The sequence below is a fragment of the Salvelinus namaycush genome, chromosome 18 (genome assembly GCF_016432855.1).
Source record: "Salvelinus namaycush isolate Seneca chromosome 18, SaNama_1.0, whole genome shotgun sequence".
In the NCBI taxonomy this organism is placed as follows: Eukaryota; Metazoa; Chordata; class Actinopteri; order Salmoniformes; family Salmonidae; genus Salvelinus; species Salvelinus namaycush.
This window is the reverse complement of record NC_052324.1, coordinates 17,534,851-17,550,543: the sequence shown is the minus strand read 5'-3', so window position 1 is coordinate 17,550,543 and position 15,693 is coordinate 17,534,851. Positions and strand designations below refer to the sequence as shown.

General features: G+C 41.7%; 1 protein-coding gene across 2 annotated transcripts in view; it reads left to right on the top strand.

Annotated features, from left to right (window-relative positions):
* Window positions 1–20: 20 nt before the first annotated feature.
* The window catches only part of LOC120063186 (E3 ubiquitin-protein ligase DTX1-like), a 67,464-nt gene continuing 51,791 nt past the window's right edge, over window positions 21–15,693 (top strand). Inside the window, exons 1-3 of one of the 2 annotated variants that reach the window (XM_039013396.1) lie at window positions 21–507; window positions 851–921; window positions 1,680–2,358. In XM_039013396.1, the coding sequence (XP_038869324.1) occupies window positions 2,100–2,358 (259 nt within the window). In that variant the 5' untranslated portion in view covers window positions 21–507; window positions 851–921; window positions 1,680–2,099. The remainder of the gene's footprint in view (window positions 508–850; window positions 922–1,679; window positions 2,359–15,693) is intronic. The other variant, XM_039013395.1, reaches the window with a different exon arrangement.

The following is a 15,693-nucleotide window of genomic DNA, read 5'->3' as shown; positions in this document are numbered from 1 at the left end:
TGGAGAGAGAGCGCACGCAGTTAGAGGTGCAAACATGGGAAACCAGAGATAATCCCACCGCTGCCACCAACGTGGCGAACATATCATCAAGTTCGCTATGATAAAGTCAAATTCCTAACAAAAGTAATGTGTAGAAAAATCCTCTGCCGCGAAAGTGGTGCTTTCTGTTAGGCTTATCTCTATAGCGTACTATTTTATCTTAAAGTTGTGGAGCAACAGTCCAGCGCTGTGAGGCTTTTCTCCCGGACTCGGCTTGGCTCTACCGAATGTAGGCTAAGAAAATTCAATGGAAGCGTTCAGATCAAAGCGTTGAATATGACCTATTTCATGCAAGGATTTATTTATTTATTTGATGAGTAAATAATATAGTTGATTTCGGTCATTTACATGAGCAATATTTTGCTGTTTTTAGAACAGACTGTTCACCGTCGTCTCATTTTCACTTCAGCGATGCAACATCTTCCTGTCATTTTTCCACAACGCAACGCGATTACGCGCGCGGCCAAGGTAATAGTAGAGATTTTCTTGGTCAGCATCACAGGTGCTCGTGGACCGTTGTGCGTAATTTTCGACCACTTTTGCATGTTCAGTATATGAGCGAATTAATTTAATACATCTAAGGGGAAAACCACCAGACCAGTCCTATAGCAATAATGTCTCCGCACCTCAAACGTTCGGGTGATTGTAATTGGGGCATGCGTTGTATTGTTTATCCATAGCAGGCTGTCGGAGTTCGGATAAATTGAGATGCATAGAACGGAAAAATGCAAATAATTGGAAATAACACCCGACACTGCTTGATTGTGAGGCAATTCATCATCTGAAATATATTTTTATTTGTAATTTTAAGGGAGGACATATCACACTACAGCTACTGTCCTGTACTAACGCTACTGTCCTGAAGAATCGAATACCCTTTTTGTAAGTATTCCTGCGTTATACTAAATCACAACCTTTGATTTGATTTGCGCCTGTGTTTATTTTTGCTTGAATTTGCAATAGGCAACATTCGCCTCGATCACAACCCACAGGTCTGTCTGCCGACCAAAATAGGCAATCATTGCAAACTCGACGGGATTAGAACAAAACCTCGATTATTATTACAATGGTTTATCGAGTCCAGACAAAATTGTGCTTGGACGTAGCTATACTTAATATATATATATATTTATGTATAATTAAGATCTCGGTAGCCTAGTATGTGTTGGATGAAGCTATAATTATATTCAGCACATAAACACTTAAAATCTGAATAAGAATGCGAACCCTGTATCGAAAAAAGAGACCTCGATAATATTGTAGAATACCGTTGAGGAATATCGTGCACATGATTGTAAATAATGAATAAATAAGATATTCCAAAATGAAAAGATAAAGACTCAAATCATCCTTACATTGCTGTTGATATGCTAACATATACATTGTGTCACCATACTACCTAGAAATAACTATGCAAAGTATAGGATCCTGGACCTGCATGCTTATTATGGAGTAATAACACTGAAGTATTGATGGTATCTTTTGAATCTATTTAAATCATAATGTTTTTGTTGGCATTTTTCCTTTTAGTTAAGACATGGTGAGATTTCGTTTCTAAGTCAGCTCAGGACAAATCCTACCAATGTGCATTTTCTATCTGTTTTTATGTCACATTCTTTCCTGTCTCCTGTCTGATTTAGAGTGTATATCCCATGTTCATCTGCTTGGGTTTTCTGAGACTGCTCCGGTTGTATACTTCTGCAAAGCTCATCAACATCAACATCATCTGCCACTTCAAACACATCAAGCCATAAGAGGAGGGAGCTTAGCTGCTTTTGGCATTTCAAAAAGAGGCTGGTTAAAGAAACTGCAGTGAAAAAAACACCTTCAGGATGACAGTGAGTTTCTTCTAAGTGAACCAGATGACTCCACTGGACCTGTGCCCTGGAAACACCACCATTTGACCGAGGACTATCAGAGTGATTGCTGACATCAAAGTTGTAATTGTTGTTTTAAAAAAGAAGAACAAATGCTTGGGCATCTCTGGTGGCCTGCTGGGTAGCAGTTGTCTTCTTGTACCGTAGTAGCAGCAGCTGAACCACGGTTGCCATAGTGGAACAATGGCACGCCCAGGCTCTGGGGTGCTGGTGTCGGTCAACGGGCTGGGGTACCCTCCTCAGAACCTGGCCCGGGTGGTGGTGTGGGAGTGGCTGAACGAACATGGGCGCTGGCGGCCCTACAGTGCGGCAACGTGCCACCACATAGAGAACGTACTGAAGGGGGACGTGCGGGGGACTGTGGTCCTTGGACAGGTGGATGCCCAACTGGCCTCTTACATCATCGACCTGCAGTCCATGCACCAGTTTAGACAGGACACAGGTAAGAACCAGTCAAAACACCTGTCGTTCATCATCATTATCATGTGATGCCTGTGGGGTCACAGACACTTATATACAGTAACTGTATTTCCCCATTATGAACTTCAATGGTAGAATAGATGAACAATGTAAAAGGTGCAGTTCATGCCACAGCATGCTGTACATATTATTCAGATGTTCATTCTTAGCCAATAGACCCCTCCATTATGGTGTACATTTTCTTTGCAACCTAGCTCAACAAGTTAATATGGAAACCACCCTTGAAGGATGTGCATCTATTTCTGTATTTGCCGTACAACCATTGGCGATATTAGCATCTTGGTGGTGCAAACTCCTCCCCAAAATGTTTTAGATGCATGCCAGCAAAGTCACTACACAACACTAAACAATACATTAACTGCATTATAACGGGGCCAAGCGGTGCCCACAAACTGTTAGGGCCTACATAAAGCTGACCCAACAGCAGACCTTTCTTTTCAGCACCATGGAGTGAATCCTTACCACTGCTACACCTGGCTATCAGCAGAGCCTTGTCCGGCAGTGAAACAGGTCATTCAGCCTCGTTTACTGCTTTAAAAAAAAACATAGCTGATATAGCTGACCATATCTCCCTGGCATATTACATCATTTATGCAGCAGCATAAAATACATTTTCGGACTCACCTTGTTGTCCTTCGTTGGAAAATTTTGTCATCAAAGAAAAATAATGTGGGGCTCAAAAAAATTACAGGTTGCCACTGCGTACAACAAATGTACTGGGACCTATCTGAACCACAGGTTGAGGTGGGTATTGTTGCTACAACAGAAGATGAAGCACTCCGAGGACCATTAATGCTCATCAGATGAAAAACAAGTTTAATAACCACATTAATCATTACCTCATCTTTCTGCTTTAATGTCATGACCTTGCCAAAGGTCACCGTGAATGAGGCAGCCAAGCATTTCAAGTGATCGACTGCTGTAATCCTCACTCTCTCCAGCGCCATAAAACAGAAAAATGATCTTTTCTGTCAGAAAATAACAATGTGAAAGATAATTAGTTTTCACGTTTGGTTTTGATGTTGTATTTTCATGCTTCATCTTCTTGCCTCTTACCAGTACTCACAGTGCTGCCACTCTGAGGTACAAACCTATCAATCATTCATGATTGGAAAAGCGGCATTGACTCCATCTAGTAAATAGAGATACTCTTAGAAATACAGTATAGAGATATCCTATAGATCAGTGATCATCAACTAGTTTCAGCCGCAGGCCGATTTATTTTCTTGAGTGGATGGTCAAGGGGCCAGAACATAATTACAAATCATTTGTAGACAGCAAATTGACCGCAAGAAACCCAAACAGATATAATATTTGACTAAAACATGATCATTTAAACCTTGCTTTCATTTGTATACGATCACATACACTGAGTGTACAAAACATTATGAACACCTGCACTTTCCATGACATATACTGACCAGGTGAATCCCTTATTGATGTCACTTGTTAAATCCACTTCAATCAGTGTAGATGAAGGGGAGGAGACAGGTTAAATAAGGATTTTTAAGCCTTGAGACAATTGAGACATGGATTGTGTATGTGTGCCATTCAAATGATGAATGTGCAAGAAAAAATGTAAGTGCCTTTGAATGGGGTGTGGTAGAACTGTGTCAAGAACTGCAACGCCGCTGGGTTTTTCATGCACACCAGTTTCCCATGTGTATCAAGAATGGTCCACCACCCAAAGGACATCCAGCCAACTTGGCACAGCTGTGGGAAGCATTGGAGTCAATATGGGCCAGCATCCCTGTGGAACTCTTTCGACACCTTGTAGAGTCAATGCCCCAACGAATAGAGACTGTTCTATATTATTATTATTATTTGGCTCAGAAAACTTGGGGCCAAAGGTCACAATCCCAGCAAGAATCAACAGAAACATACTAGGCTTCTGATCCCCCTATAGGTTGTTTGGTCATTGAACTTACACATGTATCCCACTAAGGTGTTAATTTGCCTGCCTGTGTTGCTTCTGTTTCTTGGACACGTTTGCTTCTCAGATATGAGAGTGTTTTTGCCTAAGGTTATCAAAGCGTTCCTGTCTGAGTTTTAGATGTAAATGCTGCCACAGTGTGTTGCGGGAGTAGATGCATGCGTGTGGGGGAGGTCTCAGAAGCTGTTCCGTCTGAGCTATAGAGAATCCTTTGACACCTCAATTAGCCTCGCAGGCTCATTCACCTGAACAATTAATGTATCATAGTGATTCATTAATTTATGAACCTTCTATGTCCCAATGGCCAGACTTCTTATGAGGATTGGCACAACAAAACAAATGTTACTTTGAAGTGAAATTAATTGTTGGATTCAAAGTCAATGGTCTTCTATTGATAGCCACGGTGAAATCATGTTAGCTGGTGTGAATGTGACGAGGCAGTATCTTAGCATGGCTGCCTGTCACACTTGCCTAAAAGCCTAAGAAAGTGCTGTGGGTGATTTTTGCTGTCCTTGTCGTCGTGTCCTTTGATAGATAGAGCTGCACATGTGTCTCAGACTGGGTGGCTGAGAGAGAGAGAGAGGAGCCAGCCAACCGTTTGTCAGCCATTACCATGGCGCTGGGCCTGTGCCTGACGTTTATCGCTCCTCATTGTGCCGTTCTCCGTGTTACCTTCCCCCTCAGCTGGGATAAAACTGTCACAACAGGTGCTGACGGACAGCATCCTGGACACCCACCCCTGACCCCCCTCCTCCACCTTCTAAAAACTGTGATAGGCTCCTGCAGCTGTGGCTGTCTTCATATAGGGCCCTGGTGAGAGGCTATGTGATATTGATGCACAACCACCATTTAAATGAACGCTGGAATGGGAAACCGTGGCCTCGGCTCTTTGTTTTGGCTTTCAATACATTTGTTCACAGTGGATGTTTGCTGTGTGAAGGACAAGCGCAAAACCACAATCAACTAGCCTGCTGCAGGGCCTCAGATTGTTCCTCTGGTGGAAGACCATGGTTAATATACCAGTGGTGCTGCTGTCTACTGCAGCTGTGGATGGAGCTCGAGGCTGAAAACAGCAGGGACAAGGGTCGGACTACTGCATTCGGGGGCCCCGGGGCACCGACTTAAAATGATGCAGTTTTAGAGCAAATTTCCTGCTATTCTACACATTTTGCCGTGAGGCTGAGAGAAAGTTGACTAGCAACAAGTACTGAGACCTAAAAGACACCCACCATGAGCGCCCACAAAATTTACCCAAGAAGAGGCAAACAAAAGAAAAACTCACACCAAACCAAAAAGTGGAGCAAAATAAAGACAGGGGTGAGCAGATAAAGGATCGTTTTATTGTAAATCATTGCACCCCACGTGCCAACGTCCAACCTCAAAATATAAATGGAAAAACCAAAGCCTGTAACACCTTCCCCCTTAAGACAACAAATATATTCAATATTTTTGTTGGACAAGTTTGCTCACAAGCAACAGAAAATTACTTCCATATCACAACATGATCAACTTAAATGCGCCACTTTCTCCAAAATAAACCAATTAACACTGGCGGTCTTTCATACAAGACAAAACAACCACTTTTTATATATATATATATATATATACTGTATATATAGACTACCGGTCAAAAGTTTTAGAACACCTACTCATTCAAGGGTTTTTATTTATTTCTACTATTTTCTACATTGTAGAATAATAGTGAAGACATCAAAACTAATAAATAACACATGTGGAATCATGTAGTTACCAAAAAAGTGTTAAACAAATCAAAATATATTTGAGATTTGAGATTCTTCTAAGTAGCCACCCTTTGCCTTGATGACAGCTTTGCACACTCTTGGCATTCTCTCAACCAGCTTCATGAGGTAGTCACCTGGAATGCATTTCAATTAACAGGTGTGCCTTGTTAAAAGTACATTTCTGGAATTTATTTCCTTCTTAATGTGTTTGAGCCAATCAGTTGTGTTGTGACAAGGTAGGGGGGTATACAGATGATAGCCCTATTTGGTAAAAGACCAAGTCCATATTATGGCAAGAACAGCTCAAAAAGCAAAGAGAAACGACAGTCCATCATTACTTTAAGACATGAAAGTCAGTCAATACGGAACATTTCAAAAACTTTGAAAGTTTCTTCAAGTGCAGTCGAAAAAACCATGAAGCGCTATGATGCAACTGGCTCTCATGAGGACCGCCACAGGAATGGAAGACCCAGAGTTACCTCTGCTGCAGAGGATAAGTTCATTAGAGTTACCAGCCTCAGAAATTGCAGCCCAAATAAATGCTTCACAGAGTTCAAGTAACAGACACATCTCAACATCAACTGTTCAGAAGAGACTGTGTGAATTAGGCCTTCATGGTTGAATTGCTACAAAGAGACCACTACTAAAGTACAGAAATAATAATAAGAAACTTGTTTGGGCCAAGAAACACGAGCAATGGACATTAAACTGGTGGAAATTGTCCATTGGTCTGGAGTCCAAATTTGAGATTTTTGGTTCCAACCGCCGTGTCTTTGTGAGACACGGTGTGGGTGAATGGATGATCTCTGCATGTGTATTTCCCACCGTAAAGCATGGAGGAGGAGGTGTTATGGTGTGGGGATGCTTTGCTGGTGACCCTGTCTGTGATTTATTTAGAATTCAAGGCACACTTAACCAGCATGGCTACCACAGCATTCTGCAGCGATACGCCATCCCATCTTGTTTGCCCTTAGTGGGACTCTCATTTGTTTTTCAACAGGACAATGACCCAACACACCTCCAGGCTCTGTAAGGGCTATTTTACCAAGAAAGAGAGTGATGGAGTGCTGCATCAGATGACCTGGCCTCCACAATCACCCGACCTGAACCAAATTGAGATGGGTTGGGATGAGTTGGACCGCAGGGTGAAGGAAAAGCAGCCAACAAGTGCTCAGCATATGTGGGAACTCCTTCAAGACTGTTGGAAAAGTATTCCAGGTGAAGCTAGTTGAGACAATGCCAAGAGTATGCAAAGCTGTCATCAAGGCAAAGGGTGGCTACTTTGAAGAATCTCAAATATAAAAATCTTTTGATTTGTTTAACACTTTTTTGGTAACTACATGATTCCATGTCTGTTCTTTCATAGTTTTGATGTCTTGACTATTATTCTACAATGTAGAAAATAGTAGAAATAAAGAAAAACCCTTGAATGAGTAGGTGGTCTAAAACTGTAGTGTATATACAATTTTTTTTCTTTTTTTAACTTATTTTTCTTTATTTATAGCAGCCTACAACTCTGACGTTTTCTATAACGCTCACCCACTTGGAATGAGCTAAACCAAAATAAACTAAACTCCAATACGGTAAAATTGCAGTCAAAACAAAATGTGTGCCAGGGCTACACACGGCCTAAACACACCCTTGAAAGACGATCAGTAACCGAGTTGTCCTTACCATGGACATATCTGTTTTCAAGGGGTAAATCTTGTGATGTGAGACTCCAGCGAAGGAGTTGGCTGTTCGTGGAGCTCGTCTTTTGCAGGAAAAGAGAGAGTTGTGATCGGTATAGACCACCATAGGGGTAGAGGCCGTTACATAATACTCGAAGTACTGAAGAGCCAGTACCAAAGCGAGTGTCTCCTTCTTGATAGTTGAGTAGTGTTTTTGATATGTCTCAAGGAAGAGCAAGTGCCTCGGGGGCCCCGGGGCACGTGCTCTGCGTGTCCGTTTGGTAATCCGGCCCTGAGCAGCGTTGTGTTACGCTTGTGTGTCCATGGTGTCCTAGCAGGAGTGTGAGTGATGGAGTGCTCTGTCAGTTGGATGGTGTGTGTCCTCTCTACACGCTCTCCGGGATCTGGACAGTCTACTGTGGCTTTGGGCAAAACCGGCCCGCCTATGGGTGGGATCCAGACCATAGACCTACACGCACCAAGCCCATACTACCAGAATGAGAGAGCAGCAGCTCTATTTGAACTCCTCTCCCTGTAATCAGTGGAGGATGACGGCAGCAGCACCCACCACAGCCTGCGCAGCAGGGCCCTTCTCTCTATCAGCCTGCCCAGCACATCTGCATGCTATTGTCATTCTAAACACAGGGTTTACACAGTGCTCAGCTCAGCACTGGCTTGTGAAGAGAAGATACCAGTCTATGGTGAAGTGTAAAAAAATGGATTGCGTGTGCACAGGCTTACAGGGCTGCCTAGTTTGTGGAAGGATCTCTGGCTGGTGCTGGGAATGGGTTGGCTCATATCCAAAGTGGATCGATCCATTCCCCTCCCCAGAGGGGTGTTTGAAGCTCTAAACACTGCTCTGGACTGATCCCCTTTCACTCCACCTACTCCCATAGCACAACACAGGGGCTTATCAGCCATCTCTATTGTACCCCAACACTCTCCCTGCCACTGGCCAGTGATAGGGTTCAATGCTGCCTCACCACTGTTTACCTCTCATTCTCCTGATGATGGAAAGCCAACATAATAAACACCTATGCATCACACACAGTCATGTAACACTACATGACTGTTATATATGCAGATCATGACATTAGGCACACACAAACTGTTGTTTGTAATTTCATTCCATGAGATGTAATTTTTACATGAAATTCAACACGCTTGAAACTTCACAGCAGCTTATGACTAATCAAAATGTAGAACTTGTGACTACGTCATGTTATGCTATGACTTTAAAGACATTGTATCATTCTTATATACAGTCGTGGCCAAAAGTTTTGAGACAGACACAAATATTAATTTACACAAAGTTTGCTGCTTCAGTGTCTTTAGATATTTTTGTCAGATGTTATAATGGAATACTGAAGTATAATTACAAGCATTTCATAAGTGTCAAAGGCCTTTATTGACAATTACATGAAGTTGATGCAAAGAGTCAATATTTGCAGTGTTGACCCTTCTTTTTCAAGACTTCTGCAATCTGCCCTGGCATGCTGTCAATTAACTTCTGGGCCACATCCTGACTGATGGCAGCCCATTCTTGCATAATTCTTCAATGCTTGGAGTTTTTCCGAATTTGTGGGTTTTTGTTTGTCCACCCGCCTCTTGAGGATTGACCACAAGTTCTCAATGGGATTAAGGTCTGGGGAGTTTCCTGGCCATGGACCCAAAATATCGATGTTTGGTTCCCCGAGCCACTTAGTTATCACTTTTGCTTTATGGCAAGGTGCTCCATCATGCTGGAAAAGGCATTGTTCGTCACCAAACTGTTCCTGGATGGTTGGGAGAAGTTGCTCTCGGAGGATGTGTTGGTACCATTCTTTATTCATGGCTGTGTTCTTAGGCAACATTGTGAGTGAGCCCACTCCCTTGGCTGAGAAGCAACCCCACACGTGAATGGTCTCAGGATGCTTTACTGTTGGCATGACACAGGACTGATGGTAGCGCTCACCTTGTCTTCTCCGGACAAGCTTTTTTCTGGATGTCCCAAACAATCGGAAAGGGGTTCATCAGAGAAAATGACTTTACCCCAGTCCTCAGCAGTCCAATCCCTGTACCTTTTGCAGAATATCAGTCTGTCCCTGATGTTTTTCCTGGAGAGAAGTGGCTTCTTTGCTGCCCTTCTGGACACCAGGCCATCCTCCAAAAGTCTTCGCCTCACTGTGCGTGCAGATGCACTCACACCTGCCTGCTGCCATTCCTGAGCAAGCTCTGTACTGGTGGTGCCCCGATCCCGCAGCTGAATTAACTTTATGAGACGGTCCTGGCGCTTGCTGGACTTTCTTGGGCACCCTGAAGCCTTCTTCACAACAATTGAACCGCTCTCCTTGAAGTTCTTGATGATCCGATAATTGGTTGATTTAGATGCAATCTTACTGGCAGCAATATCCTTGCCTGTGAAGCCCTTTTTGTGCAAAGCAATGATGACGGCACGTGTTTCCTTGCAGATAACCATGATTGACAGAGGAAGAACAATGATTCCAAGCACCACCCTCCTTTTGAAGCTTCCAGTCTGTTATTCAAACTCAATCAGCATGACAGAATGATCTCCAGCCTTGTCCTCGTCAACACTCACACCTGTGTTAACGAGAGAATCACTGACATGATGTCATCTGGTCCTTTTGTGGCAGGGTTGAAATGCAGTGGAAATGTTTTTGGGGGATTCAGTTCATTTGCATGGCAAAGAGGGACTTTGAAATGAATTGCAATTCATCTGATCATTCTTCATAACATTCTGGAGTATATGCAAATTGCCATCATACAAACTGAGGCAGCAGACTTTGTGAAAATGTATATTTGTGTCATTCTCAAAACTTTTGGACACGACGGTATATATATACAGTTGAAGTCGGAAGTTTACATACACCTTAGCCAAATACATTTAACCTCTAGCGTCCCACCTCGACAACAGCCAGTGAAATTGCAGGGCGCCAAATTCAAAACAACAGAAATCCCATTATTATAATTCCTCAAACATACAAGTATTATCCACCATTTTAAAGATAAACTTCTTGTAAATCCAACCACAGTGTCCGATTTCAAAAAGGCTTTACTGCGAAAGCACACCATGCGATTATGTTCAGTCAGCACCTAGTGACAGAAAACCATACAGCCATTTTTCCAGCCAAAGAGAGGAGTCACAAAAAGCAGAAATAGAGATAAAATGAATCACTAACCTTTGATGATCTTCATCAGATGGCACTCAAAGGACTTCATGTTACACAATACATGTATGTTTTGTTCGATAAAGTTCATATTTATATCCAAAAATCTCAGTTTACATTGGCACGTTATGGTCAGAAATGCATTGTCTCAAACAAACATCCAGTGAAAGTGCAGAGAGCCACATTAAATTACAGAAATACTCATCATAAACATCGATAAACGATACAAGTGTTAAACATACGAATAAAGATAAACTTCTCCTTAATGCAACCGCTGTGTCAGATTTCAAAAAGGCTTTACGGAGAAAGCACACTTTGCGATTATGTTAGGTCAGCACCTAGCCACAGAAACCCATACAGCCATTTTCCAGCCAAGGAGAGTGTTACAAAAGTCAGAAATAGCATTAAAATTAATCACTTACCTTTGATGATCTTCATCTGGTGGCACTCCCAGGTCTCCATGTTAGACAATAAATGTTCATTTTGTTCGATAATGTCCCTCTTTATGGCCAAAAACCTCCTTTTTGTTTGCGCGTTTTGTACAGTAATCCGAATGCTTAAGGCGCATGCACTAAGTTCAGACGAAAAGTTTTTAAAAAGTACAATAAAAGTTAGTAGAAACATGCCAAACGATGTTTAAAATCAATCCTCCGGTTGTTTTTGTCATAAATAATCAATAATATTTCAACCAGACAAAAGCTTCGTCAATAGGAAAGGATAAACAAGAAAGGCGCGTTCCCGATCAGGCGCATGGCTGATGAATGGAAATTTCCACTGGCCACTGATTGAAAGTGCTGTATCTCCCTAATTTTTCAGAGTAAAAGCCTGAAACAATGCCTAAAGACTGGCCACATGTAGAGGAAGCAACAGAGCTCGTGAACTGGGTCCTAAGTCTTTGTATGGTGGACAGGCTTTCAATGGATAAACAGCCTTTCAAAATAATAGTACTTCCTGGTTGGATTTTCCTCGGGTTTTCGCCTGCCATATTAGTTCTGTTATACTCACATACATTATTTTAACAGTTTGGAAACTTTAGAGTGTTTTCAATCCAGATTTACTAATTATATGCATAACTTATCTTCTGGGCCTGAGTAGCAGGCAGTTTAATTTGGGCACGCTTTTCATCCAAAATTCGGAATGCTGCCCCCTACCCTAGTGAAGTTAAACTCAGTTTTTCATAATTCCTGACATTTAATCCTAGTGAAAATTCCCTGTCTTTGGTCAGTTAGGATCACCACTTTATTTTAAGAATGTGAAATGTCAGAATAATAGTAGAGATAATGATTTTTTTCAGCTTTTATTTATTTCATCACATTCCCAGTGGGTCAGAAGTTTACATACACTCAATTAGTATTTGGTAGTATTGCCTTTAAATTGTTTAACTTGGGTCAAACGTTTCGGGTAGCCTTCCACAAGCTTTCCGCAATAAGTTGGGTGAATTTTGGCCCATTCCTCCTGACAGAGCTGGTGTAACTGAGTCAGCTTTGTAGGCCTCCTTGCTCGCACACGCTTTTTCAGTCCTGCCCACAAATTTTCTATAGGATTGAGGTCAGGGCTTTGTGATGGCCACTCCAATACCTTGACTTCGTTGTCCTTAAGCCATTTTGCCACAACTTTGGAAGTATGCTTGGGGTCATTGTCAATTTGGAAGATCCATTTGCGACCAAGCTTTAACTTCCTGACTGATGTCTTGAGATGTTGCTTCAATATATCCACATTATTTTCCATCCACATAATTTTCCTGCCTCATGATGCCATCTATTTTGTGAAGTGCACCAGTCCCTCCTGCAGCAAAGCACCCCCACAACATAATGCTGCCACCCCCGTGCTTCACGGTTGGGATGGTGTTCTTCGGCTTGCAAGTGTCCCCCTTTTTCCTCCAAACATAACGATGGTCATTATGGCCAAACAGTTCTATTTTTGTTTCAGCAGACCAGAGGACATTTCTACAAAAAGTACGATCTTTGTCCCAATGTGCAAACCGTAGTCTGGCTTTTTTTATGGCGGTTTTGAAGCAGTGTTTTCTTCCTTACTGAGCGGCCTTTCAGGTTATGTCGATATAGGACTCGTTTTACTGTGGATATAGATACTTTTGTACCTGTTTCCTCCAGCATCTTCACAAGGTTCTTTGCTGTTGTTCTGGGATTGATTTGCACTTTTCTTACCAAAGTATGTTCATTTCTAGGAGACAGAACGCGTCTCCTTCCTGAGCGGTATGATGGCTGCGTGGTCCCATGGTGTTTATACTTGCGTACTATTGTTTGTACAGATGTACATGGTACCTTCAGGCGTTTCGAAATTGCTCCCAAGGATGAATCAGACTTGTGGAGGTCTACAATTTTTTTCTGAGGTCTTGGCTGATTTCTTTTGATTTTCCCATGATGTCAAGCAAGAGGCACTGAGATTGAAGGTAGGCCTTGAAATACATCCACATGTACACCTCCTTCTGACTTAAATGATGTCAATTAGCCTATCAGAAGCTTCTAAAGCCATGACATAATTTTCTGGAATTTTCCAAGCTGTTTAAAGGCACAGTCAACTTAATGTATGTAAACTTCTGACCCACTGGAATTGTCACACAGTGAGTTATAAGTGAAATAATCTGTCTGTAAACAATTGTTGGAAAAATGACTTGTGTCATGCGCAAAGTAGATGTCCTATCCGACTTATCAAAACTATAGTTTGTTAACAAGAAACTTGTGGAGTGGTTGAAAAACGAGTGTTAATGATTCCAACCTAAGTATATATATATATATATCCCCCTTCAGATATATTGTTTACACAGTATTCTTCACAAACACTGTAGCTCTTAGGTGATGAATTTTTTTTCTACTAATTGAGATTTACATTAGGCTACAGTGTGGGTTGGTGGTCTGACATTCTAGTGTGTATGACTGACTACAGAGATAAACTCTATCAGAGCGGCTTTGTTCCGTTGCTATGGCCAGTGACGTGCATTGTTTCTCCTCCTTATTTGTTTTGGTATTGCAGGCGTGAGAACCTATTCTCCTCTGACCTGCTTTCTCTGTGCTTGCAATCCTCGATGACTAATTCAAAACAGTTTGGTGGCTTGTGGTGGAAAAAGATAGAAAACTAAAGCTATCACTTTCCATTTTCATGTGCAGATGACAACCGGCAGTAGCTGCAGTCTTGGTTCTATTGCTGTTGACGGCATCTTGCTGAGTGTGTGTACTGCAGGTGTGTTGGGGGAGGGCAGTGTGTGGTTTCTTTACTAGCCTGCAGTGTGTGTGGGTGAAGTTCTGAGAAGGATTCCTGCTACGTGCTACAGGTCGGGTATGACTTGGCCCTAAGCCGTCACCATTTGAAATCAAAACATTATTGACCCACATGTGAACAGGAAGGATGAGCAGAGCAGAGTAAAGTAGGGCTAACTTTTGTAGGGCTAACTCCATCACCCTTCTGTCCTGAACTGAAGGAGACCTGGCTGGATCTAAGGAGATATCGGACCATTCAATTAGGAGGACTGTGGTCTATTTCTAATTTCCTGTAAAAGCCTACCTATTATTTTTATTTCCTGTATAGGCCTACCTATTATTTATATTTCCTGTATAGGCCTACCTTTTATTGTCATTTCCTGTATAAGCCTACCTATTCTTGACATTTCCTGTTTAGGCCTACCTATTCTTGTGATTTCCTGTATAGGCCTACCTATTCTTGTCATTTCCTGTATAGGCCTACCTATTCTTGCCTTTTCCTGGATAGGACTGCCTATTCTTGTCATTTCCTGTATAGGACTGCCTATTCTTGTCATTTCCTGTATAGGACTGCCTATTCTTATTCTGCCTATTAGGACTTCATGTTACACAATACATATATGTTTTGTTCGATAAAGTTAATATTTATATCCAAAAACCTCAGTTTACATTGGCGCCATGTTCAGAAATGCCTCCAAAATATTCAGAGAAATTGCAGAGAGCCACGTCAAATAACATAAATACTCATCATAAACTTTGATTAAATATACATGTTTTACATAGAATTAAGGTTCTTTGCTGTTGTTCTGGGATTGATTTGCACTTTTCGCACCAAAGTATGTTCATTTCTAGGAGACAGAACGCGTCTCCTTCCTGAGCGGTATGATGGCTGCGTGGTCCCATGGTGTTTATACTTGCGTACTATTGTTTGTACAGATGTACATGGTACCTTCAGGCGTTTCGAAATTGCTCCCAAGGATGAATCAGACTTGTGGAGGTCTACAATTTTTTTCTGAGGTCTTGGCTGATTTCTTTTGATTTTCCCATGATGTCAAGCAAGAGGCACTGAGATTGAAGGTAGGCCTTGAAATACATCCACATGTACACCTCCTTCTGACTTAAATGATGTCAATTAGCCTATCAGAAGCTTCTAAAGCCATGACATAATTTTCTGGAATTTTCCAAGCTGTTTAAAGGCACAGTCAACTTAATGTATGTAAACTTCTGACCCACTGGAATTGTCACACAGTGAGTTATAAGTGAAATAATCTGTCTGTAAACAATTGTTGGAAAAATGACTTGTGTCATGCGCAAAGTAGATGTCCTATCCGACTTATCAAAACTATAGTTTGTTAACAAGAAACTTGTGGAGTGGTTGAAAAACGAGTGTTAATGATTCCAACCTAAGTGAATGTATATATATATATATATATATATATATATATATATATCCCCCTTCAGATATATTGTTTACACAGTATTCTTCACAAACACTGTAGCTCTTAGGTAATGAATTTTTTTTCTACTAATTGAGATTTACATTAGGCTACAGTGTGGGTTGGTGGTCTGA